At 39.4% G+C, this 10622-nt stretch overlaps 1 protein-coding gene across 1 annotated transcript in view; it reads left to right on the plus strand.

Annotated features, from left to right (window-relative positions):
* Positions 1 to 8228, plus strand: part of MFSD1 (major facilitator superfamily domain containing 1) — a 49301-nt gene extending 41073 nt beyond the window's left edge. The window contains exons 16-17 of the mRNA XM_018553966.1: positions 5995 to 6094; positions 8089 to 8228. Of these exons, the coding sequence (XP_018409468.1) occupies positions 5995 to 6094; positions 8089 to 8148 (160 nt within the window). The 3' untranslated portion in view covers positions 8149 to 8228. The remainder of the gene's footprint in view (positions 1 to 5994; positions 6095 to 8088) is intronic.
* The last annotated feature ends 2394 nt before the right edge of the window (positions 8229 to 10622 follow it).

Raw genomic sequence — 10622 nt, forward strand, 5'->3', positions numbered from 1 at the left:
CATTTTGCCCAGAGTACCATTTTCAGCCAATCCCTACCAAGTAAGGCATTTATGGAGGTGAAGTCAGGGCAACATATGACACAATAAACTGCCCCCTCTAGTGTTATAACATTATACAACTCATAGGCTCACATTTCATTATTTGATTTTAAATCATTCAGCTATTTGGTTTAATCAGCACAAATAACTGCCCATGTTAACTCACCGTTTTATAATAATCTCTTGCAGAGAAGAAACTGACTAGCAAAACCTCATCTTCCCGTATGTGGAAAGCGGTCAGCAAGCTGTCAACTCGAAGAGTTTAGTGTCTTCAGAGCTTGCTACAAAATAGTCAGATTGGTGTTGCATCTGTTAACTAAGAAACTTCCAGTAAGACTGTAATGAATGAAAGGGATTTTGCCTATAGACCATAATGGTCATCTTAGAGTATTTGCACATTATCCTTGCCTGAGGCAACATTCACAGGATGTGCCATTGGATTGGCACTTAGGCTAGGACTTGGTCAACATGTTTTATTAACTCTATTCCTTTACTTTTAATTGTTTTTTTAATACCCATGGCAGTCTGTTAAGTAGTCATTATGTACTAAAACAGTCACTTTATTTTCTTGAGAGCTCTTATATTTGTTTTTTTTGGCACTTATTCTTTGGATGTACTGTTTGTGGTACAATTCCTGATAATTAAATACTGTGTAATTCTGAGTTTAATGATATTAGGATTTTATGATGGTATTTATGGTGGCTTTTGGGGCCTCAACTGGGACTTAAATTCTACATTAACCAATTTTAATGGATTTAATTTAAATTTAATGTTCTATAGCTTAAACAGTACTTAGTTTTGATATCCTAACACATTTTATGCGGTGCAATGAGAGAATCCTATAAGGACACTTAAAATTACCTTCCTGCACTTTTTTGTTCATTTTTCCAATTGGAGAAATCCTGATAAGTTATTTAATTTTAAGTACAACTAAAGGATCCTGTACGACGGTCTCAGCAAGTACCAAATCCAGTTACTATGTAATGTCTTTTCATGTAAACAAAAAACATGCTTTACCTTCCCTGACTTAGTCAAATCCTTCATTTCCTATCTCTCTGACTCCCCCTCCTGACACTGCAGATCACAGTGGCAGTGCTGCCAATCCAGACAGCAGTGGGCAGGACTAGGTGTAGCCAGGTGCTAATTGACAAGCTTCAGGCTTGTAAATTGGCAGTGACAAAGCTAGTAGTGACGACTCCTGCACACATTTTACCCATTGTAGTGCAAGCAGAGGCGGCTCATGTGAGAGTGGCAACTCTGCTCCGAGTTCCAGAGCAGTGCAGCATTGTTGTCACACCATCAAAGGAAGCTGCATTAGGTGGACTTCACTGGCAGGATCAACAGGTATTTATTGGATTTTGCATTGGGACGAAGAGAAAACTGGAAGTGCAGACTTTTACTTTGCAGCACATATTTATTTTACTGAAAGGCCATAGCTCTATATTAAATGAGCAAAGTTAAAGTAAGAGAGGAATTGCATGAGAAAAGTACATGTGTCTCTAGACAAGCTAGAGAGGTGGTGGGATAAGGTGGGGAGGAGATGCATTTGTTTTATCATCAGTATCCTAGATCATTTTATAGGAGACCGAGTACTCTGATCTGAAAGTGGCTAGTATGGTTTTTATTGTGGTCGTTTAAGAAGATAACGGTACATTTCTTTGGTAGTTCTTGCTACTAGAGTCTCTGTCACTTGAAACTTCAGAACTGCTGTAACAATAGTATTGTTTTCTGTAAATGATTGCGTTTTTCCTGGTAATGGCAAATTTTTTGTTTTTACATTTGCTTGGTAACAATTTGTAGTGCAGTACTCTTTCTGTACCACTAGAGGGTGCTGCTCTCCAGCATGAAATGCAGGGAGATCATTTGGAGTGGACCAAGTTCCCAGTTTTTATGTTTATTGTTCACTTATTATAAATGCCACCTACATTGGAAGGAAATGTCTAGATTCTGGGCAGGAAGGTCTCTAACATATGTTTTAGTTTTGTTTTACCTGAACGGTTCTATATTACTTTTTTTTCTGTTTGTGTAGCTTCACCTGCTGTGTTGGTAATCACAATTATGTATTCAATTTGTATTTAAGAAAAAATGCTCCCTTTTATGTTGGTCAAGTAAGAGGAAGAAAGCTCCCTTACATTGGTAATCAGTAGGAAGAAGAATAATCCCTTATGTTGGTGGTCAGTAGGAGGAAGAATGCCTACTTCTATCCACTGACTACCCACTACCCATCAGGCAGAATGATCCTGTTCCTTGTCGCCAAAATGTTTATTTACTACTTGCTTGTTTACTGCATGACTTTTTTTTCAGCACAGGGCAACACATAGAGCATATGCAGCACTGTGCTTTAAGGGCCCTTCACACTGGTGCACTACTGGATTCTACCCCCTACACAGTGATCTACTGCTGTCTTCCACCGGCACATGACACATCTTACAAGCTGTGTAGGGACTGGATGCATCTTCCTTCCAGGCAGCAGCGTAGACATTTAGTGCTCAGGGTGGGCAGTAGCGGAGGCACTTGTAGGGGAAGGCTGCTGTAAGACCTTTGATAGCAGGACACTAAGAACTGGGGATGGCTGGACAAGCAAATAGAGACGACATATGAGAGAGCTCGAGTAGGTGTGTATCTTGTGTGTGTTTTGCATGTGTGTTAATGTGCATGTGTTTGGCCTAGATCACACTAATGATACTGTCTGTTGGTGACAAGTAACAGGATCACTATACCTGACTGGTAGTAGGTAGTCAGTGGAGAGAGGAGGGCATCCTTGCTCCTACTGACCACCAATGTAAGGGAGCTTTCTTCCCTCTGACCACCAACGTAAGGTGCATTCTTCCCTCTACTGACCACCAATATAAGGAAGTATTCTTCCTCCTAGTGACCACCAAAGTAAGTGAGCATCCTTCCTACTACTGAAAGTCAAAGTAAGAAGGCATTTTTCCTCCTACTGACCACCAATGTAAGGAAGCATTGTTCCTCCTACTTGTCCACCGTCAGGGTGTGTTTTTCCTCCTACTGACCACTAACGTAAGAGATCACAGATCTTCCTTTTGACCACCAGATATGGGAAGTTTTCATCCTACTGACCACCAATGTATGGGAGCATTCCTCCTTCTGACCACTTAAGGGAGCATTGTTCCTTGTGCTGACCACTAATGTAAGGGAGCAATTCTACATTCTACCTTCTACTGACAACCACTGCAATTCTTACACTGACCTTGAAAGGGAGTGTTATTTATCCTACTGGCCACCAGTGTAAGTGGACATTTTTAAAACTAAATTTGTTATGGTAGCAAATATATGCTGTAGCTCAGGACCCATCAACTTGATAATTAGGGTGTTGTTCAATAGTGTTTTATTTTTTCTTCCTGCTTGTTGAGGGAGCAAAAAAAAAAAAAAAAGTTTTCTATGGGGCCCTGTGAGTTTTAGTATCACCCCTGACCATAACATTCATTGCTTAATTTACAACCAAGATAATTATGGCTATAAGATGGGGGCAAAGTTGAAGATCAGATGATATTGAAAACTGTCTGGCCAGATGTGATTTGTGAGCTTTCAGTTGCATGAAAAAATGTGCAGTCACTTTCCCTGATGTAAATGTCTGCACATTGAATGAGGCCATACCCCATATGAAGACATGGGCTTTTTACTCCCATGTTAGTTAGGAAATCTGTGTGTGGAATTCCTTTTATAAAATGTAAAACACTCACAGACTGAACCCATACCAAGAAGCTGCACAAAACCACCTTTTCTTTCTGACATTAAAACCTTCCCATCTCATTTGTGTGATGTCCTAGTGACAGATATACTGTAGTGTCAACATTACCTCTGGTGTAATGAACAGGTCATGTCTCAATAGGAAATGGTTAGCGTTTTTGTGGGTTATCTTCTTTTGTGTTTTTTATTTTTTTTATTTTGATCAAAATGTATAGTGCAATTATAGTTCTAATACGGATTATGGCATAAAATATCCTCCATATATAGTGAGCAGCATGAAATGCCAATTCTCTTGCTAAGGACTATTTTAACAGAGGGTAAAGCAACTGCTTAATGTAAGGAATATATCCCAGGAAGATGGCATAGTCTGGAAGATGGAATTTGTAATTAGAACAGCACAGTGCTATTTTGCCTGAACTTTGTTGGGTTTTCGGATGACTTGCAGGAGAAATGGAAAATTCAGATCAAATCAAATTTAAGCTGCAGTTTTCTTTGAAGGAAAACTTATCTTTCTAAAGTTCTCTATATAATGGAACTCAGACTTTGAGCTTGTAAAGCTAGGCCGTGGCCTTCCTCTTGTGCCTCATTGTTGGCCAACGGGACCACCTACCATAGTTCTGGACCAATAGTCCAGATGATGTGCGAGGGAACAAACAGTTAAAATTAACAAGCTTGAAATCTGAATTTAAATTAGAGACTATCTCTGTTTCAAGGTTCTCAAGACACTTTAGCAGATATACTGTACATGCAAGCCCCTTTTGGTCGGTACTCTTTGCAGTTTAAGAAATAGTATTGTCACAGCAGGTTTACTTTGCCGTAACGTCTGATTTAGAGCTGAAATTTGGGGACATTTATTGTTTGAATGTCACATATAGTTATTTTTTACAGGTAGGTAGGTACTTGTGCCATGTCATCAATGTGCCTTGCGCTATTTTGTGTTGGAGGATTCTAAGGAATGCTTATTACTGAGGGGCCCATTCACACTTAAGCATTCATTTGTGATTTGTTAACACAAGTTGTGTTAAGGCAACCTGTTCACTATGAAATGGGTGCCAATGCACCACAATGGATAAAGAGAAACCCATATGATTTTTAGGAACGTGGTGCACCATGCATGGAACTCTACTGTACAGGGTGTCATTCACAATGAATGCAATGCACCGCACATAGAACAGGTGCATTTTGGGAACTTGTTGTAACATGCTCGTTTTATAGCCTGTTGCATCAATACTAAAGTCTGAATGGGCCCCAAAGATCTCCATTGATAAGCTGGTGGTATATGTTTGTCACCCTCTCTTAGACTGCAATTCTAGTTGTGGAACATAAACAAAAAAAGGGGGTTTTTTTCTGTCCATATTAGGCCCCATTCACACCACGGCGTTGACATTTTCTGGTAATGTTTTGTTTTTTAAAGTGTTTTTAAAGCGTTTGTCAGGCATTTAGCTTTAGGCATTTTTCTGTTTGACCCAATGGAAAGCAGTAGCACCTGTGACATCATGCAAAAATGCCCCTGAAAAACGCTTAAAACGCTCAAAGCCGCCTGTGAAACGTGTTTAAAGGCGTTTCCAATGAAGTTTATGGGGACGAAACACTCCAAACTCCTGAAAAGAAGCTCACGTTTTTTCTCAAGCTACCAGCGTTTTGCTAGAAACAGAGCACTCAGGTGTGAACCTAAAAGGCCACCACAACAAACCTATTCTTCAGTAAAAGAAACTGATGCCTTGATCATTGTAAGTGTGTTCTCTCATTGATGGGCTCTGTAGAGAAATGATCAGAGCAATGTTAGTTCATGAAGTCATTAATAATGGAATTATTCATTTGTATAAAACATTATTTCCACTTCAAATCCCGGCTTTATAACCTTGATCCCTTTACCACTTTTACCCTAAACCCTTGCGCTGAGCTGATCTTCTTGTTTTGCAATATATTTTGTAGCCATTACACATTGTACTCAGGGAATTTTTTGGTTGGAACGATCTTTAAAGTTTCTAATTACCTTGGCTTACTAGCACTTATTTCTTTTTTTATTTTTGTATGATGAATAATTTGTATTTTTGAATTAATCGTTTCATGTTACACTTTACTGAAACCGCACTTTTGTCTGTTTTTAATGAAATAAAATATTTTACAAAAGAAATCAAATTGTATTGTCATTTGTCCCTGGTGCACGGTGCCAGTTGAATGCTTTGTTCCTGTCCTAGCCATGTTTGTTTTGTTAATCACCAAGTGATGTATTATTTGTAGGGCTGAGGCTCGACTGAGGCGGCAGAATTCAGAAAGTCGGCTTCGTCCACTGAGTGCTTTTGCTGTGAGGGTTAGATATCTGTCCAGGCTTGGAGCACAGGTATGTATGTCTATGGTATTACAGATGCCCACTAAAGCTATATGTATCAGCACTTCACTGGATGGTTAACCAGTACATCCTATTGATCCTGTATGTTTATTGAAGTCCAGCATAGCTATCAAACCCTTCTGGGGGCCTTAAGGATGGACAAGTAAATGTCAATCTGCTACAGCCAGATGACTGCATGACTAAGATTTGGCCATATACAAGGTGAATTGGATTCTGTGGCATAGGCAATGTGATCCAGCTATGGTGATAAGAAAACCAGCAGTAGTTGGCTTTTGAAACAGAAAATGCCATTTGTCAAATTCATTTTTGAGACCTGCATTTTCTGGTGGTAGGCTAAAAAATTGGTCATTTTTTTTCTACCTATGTGTCCTCTGTGCCTCTGACAGTCTTAGTGTATGAGAGAGAATTGAAATAATAGCAGCCATTCCTCCTCAGCATTTTATTCTAGCACTGGTGGCAGCTAATGGTGAGCCTTCCATGGACTAACAATGATCATAAAGCATGGGATACACAGCTAACTAATTTTGCTTGTTTACAAGATCAGCTACTTTGTATATGTGTGTTTATTGCAATATAAATGGGTAAGCCGTATTAGTCCAGTATATATCCAGTCCAGTATCAATATAATCATGGCAAGATTTCTTTTGAAGTTCTCTTTTAGGAATTTTAGGGGGGAGTTTTTATTGCAGACCTTTACAAAACAAATGTAAACATTTAGAATAGCTTACTATTCTCAATATTGGACTACGTTCCTACGACGCAAAGTTCATTATATTTAAGGGCATATTTATAAAGCAGTGAATGGGACATTCACTGCAGTTGTATTTTTCTGCTGAATGTATGTTACATTACAGTGAATGATTGAGGTGCAGTAAATGTTTGGAGTATGTCATATTAACCGCTTTAGAATTATGCCCCTTAGTGGTGTTTTTTTACCCATTCATCAAAGGTTGATCCAGAGGAAAGCAAATCAAACATTTCTGTGTGATGGTTGTCACCTTAACTTTACAAGGAGAAAAATTGTTTGGTTTTTGTCCTGCATCAATTACTATTTCATTAGAGGTACTCCAGCCACAACTTTAGATTTTTTCTTTCTTTCATTTTCGAGTGCATGGATAGGGGTTTAAACCTCAGACATTCCTTACCAGGGCGAGAAGAGGAAATGTCCCCAATGGAGACATAAAAAACCCAAAGGGTCTAATATTTCACTTTACTAAAGAGCGTTTGTAATGCTGTGATGGTGTTGAAAAGATTTTCACCAACTTTCTCTTCTGGTGAAATAAAGTACATGTAAGGTAAATCTTTCTAGAGGACATATGATCCAATCCTTCCCCACTATATCAAAAACTAAAATGTTGTGTCTGGGGTTCCATTTGATGAGCTGTTTAACCATATACAGCTCGTCAAGCTTAAACCTATAAAAAAAAAAAAGGGACCCAATTATATACAGTTCAACTAAGCTAGGTGTATACGGTTATAATTTCCTACAAACGTTTATATGTAAAATCTCGTCAGAACATTTGAGAATGCCATCAGAGACTTATTGAATGCTGTTCAAAATTTTGTTTGTTTGATCTGATGGAGTTTCCTGAACGGTAACCACATTCACTGTTAGAATTTAGTTTGTTGAACAAATATTTTCCATCCTGCTCCCTCTATTTTTTTTTTTTGTTACTACGGTTGAAATTGATTGTCAAATTGATCTCTTTAACTCTTAGAAAATCAAACCAATGTTTTGAAAACTCATTTTTTCTAACAAAGTTTTCCCCGTGTATTTCCATCTTCAGCAGAAAAGACATCGATATCCTTGTTTGTTTTTAGTTTATCCGATTCTGCTTTCACAGTGTAAATATATTGCAGTATGTAATGCAGGGTGTACATCATTTTATCATTTTGAGGCTGCACCTTCTATATAGATCTTGCATATTTTATATTTCCAATACATTTATACAACTGTCTTTTTTTTTTGTATTTTTCTTTTACAGCTGCCAGATCATTACTGCAGTCACTTGTCATCATTGGCCCACAGAAGTGTCCTGAAATAAGGAAACGCAGACCTACAAAATTTGAGTGTTTCCTCTTGGATTGGTTTGTGGTATTACTGTGGAATCAGTTTAAAATTTGCCTGATGGGTCACACTAAACCTTCTGTATGAGTACAGGGCAGTGTAGGCACGGAGCATGTTACCATATAGGACACATTTTTACTGCAGCGGTGCGCCCCTAGTATAAAAGCTCCATGAGAGACTGCCCTTGTATATTAAACTTGGAGACACCTTACCTATGATACCAGAACAATAATCATAATCTGCAGGTATGATTCTCTCCGTTGTGTATTTTTGGAAACCTCTGTGTCTGAGTGAGGTGGAGGAACTGAACTACATTCAGATGGTTTTAGTGTTGGCCACACGTGAGCTTTTTTTTTTTTTTTTTAAATAGATGGCTTCTTTGCCATTTGTAGTGTTAAGTTCTCATTATACGGCAAGAAAAGTGTTATGTCTCTATCCCAGTAAAGCAAGATATCTGCTAAAGACATTAAAGCCTAAATGATTAGTCCTTGGCTTGTAGAGGTCTGATTCCAGACTCTCTAGCTCCCTATATGAACAATGGCATCCTATTCAACTCCAACTACTGCCACCATTACTCTTTAAGGTCCCTTCATACTAGGTGGTCTGTTGTGGTCCATTTAATGTACGCGTGTGCAAGTTAAACCCCACTGTTTTTTTTTGCACAGTTGTACTCCTCTCCTGCACTGAAAATGCTTACTCTTTCTTTTGTGCACACTGTCGGGGAAATTTATTAAAACTGGAGCAGTTGCCCATGGCAACCAATCAGCTTCTCTCTTCAGTTCAGTTAAGATTTGAAAATGAGAGAGAAGCTGATTGGTTGCCATGCACAACTACTCCAGATTTTGTCTGCTCCAGTTTTGATGAATCCCTCTCTGTTTTTCCGTGTGCATTAGAAGCTGCAACAAGTCAGATCGAGCCCACTTCATTTCCTGTTCATTCGGCATCATCTAGCACATGGTGTCCAACTCCAGCCCTTGGGAGCCAGTAGCTGTATGCATTTATTATTTACAAGACTCACATCTGTTCATATTGAAATCCAGCCTGTATGTGGCTGCCAAGGACTGGAGTTGGACACCCCATAACCTTAGCCTTTTCCTTTTCAGACTGACTGTCCCTGGCCTACCCATTTCATTCATTGGATTTGATTTCCTTTCAGACATGGAAGTAGCTGTATGCATTTATTATTTACAAGACTCACATCTGTTCATATTGAAATCCAGCCTGTATGTGGCTGCCAAGGACTGGAGTTGGACACCCCATAACCTTAGCCTTTTCCTTTTCAGACTGACTGTCCCTGGCCTACCCATTTCATTCATTGGATTTGATTTCCTTTCAGCCATGGATACAGCACCCTTGCTGGCCCCTCCCCCTAGCCATCATCTGTGTGCATAGCATAGAGACTCTGTGGTGACATTACAGGGTTAAATAATGTAGGTAATAGAATAGGTAAGGCTTGATTTTAAAGATGTAATTGGCATGTTAATTAGGGAAGAGAGGAGGAAGCGGGAAAGGCAAACATAAGCGTATTACACTTCAGTTTAGGGCAACCCATTAATTGGCAAGGGCTGCCTAACACACCGCAACAGCCCTAAGATCATACCTGCTGCATTTCCTGTATTGCAACACACCAAAGTTTACAATGTTTTAAAAAGACTTTGCTTTGGAAGGAAAGATCTCTGTCATAGAAGGAAGAAAACTGTGACATCCTACCAATCTCTCCTGTCATGGCCTTTTGCAGGGTCATGCTAACAGGCAAAGCTTCCACACCTCCTATGTGTGCAAAAGCTTGCCTGCCCTTTCCTGTCTCCTGCATTGTCCAATGATAGTGAGGAGTCAGTTGGAATGCTTGGTGACTGAGCTTAGCAGCAAGCTCCAACCAAGAATGTTTGGAAGGCTTCTGCAGGTATGCGTGGACACCTTGAGTATCTGGACGTCATACCTGTAGCTATTTTGTTTTTCTCCCCATGACAAAGATTTTAAGCACCACTACACCTTGAAGAATCATGGTCTTGGTTTCTTGTGTTTTTCTTAGATATATATATAAAAACCAATCAGCTTCTCTCTTCAGTTCAGTTAAGATTTGAAAATGAGAGAGAAGCTGATTGGTTGCCATGCACAACTACTCCAGATTTTGTCTGCTCCAGTTTTGATGAATCCCTCTCTGTTTTTCCGTGTGCATTAGAAGCTGCAACAAGTCAGATCGAGCCCACTTCATTTCCTGTTCATTCGGCATCATCTAGCACATGGTGTCCAACTCCAGCCCTTGGGAGCCAGTAGCTGTATGCATTTATTATTTACAAGACTCACATCTGTTCATATTGAAATCCAGCCTGTATGTGGCTGCCAAGGACTGGAGTTGGACACCCCATAACCTTAGCCTTTTCCTTTTCAGACTGACTGTCCCTGGCCTACCCATTTCATTCATTGGATTTGATTTCCTTTCAGACATGG

This window comes from Nanorana parkeri, unplaced genomic scaffold (assembly GCF_000935625.1).
Source record: "Nanorana parkeri isolate BGI_ZX_2015 unplaced genomic scaffold, ASM93562v1 scaffold136, whole genome shotgun sequence".
In the NCBI taxonomy this organism is placed as follows: Eukaryota; Metazoa; Chordata; class Amphibia; order Anura; family Dicroglossidae; genus Nanorana; species Nanorana parkeri.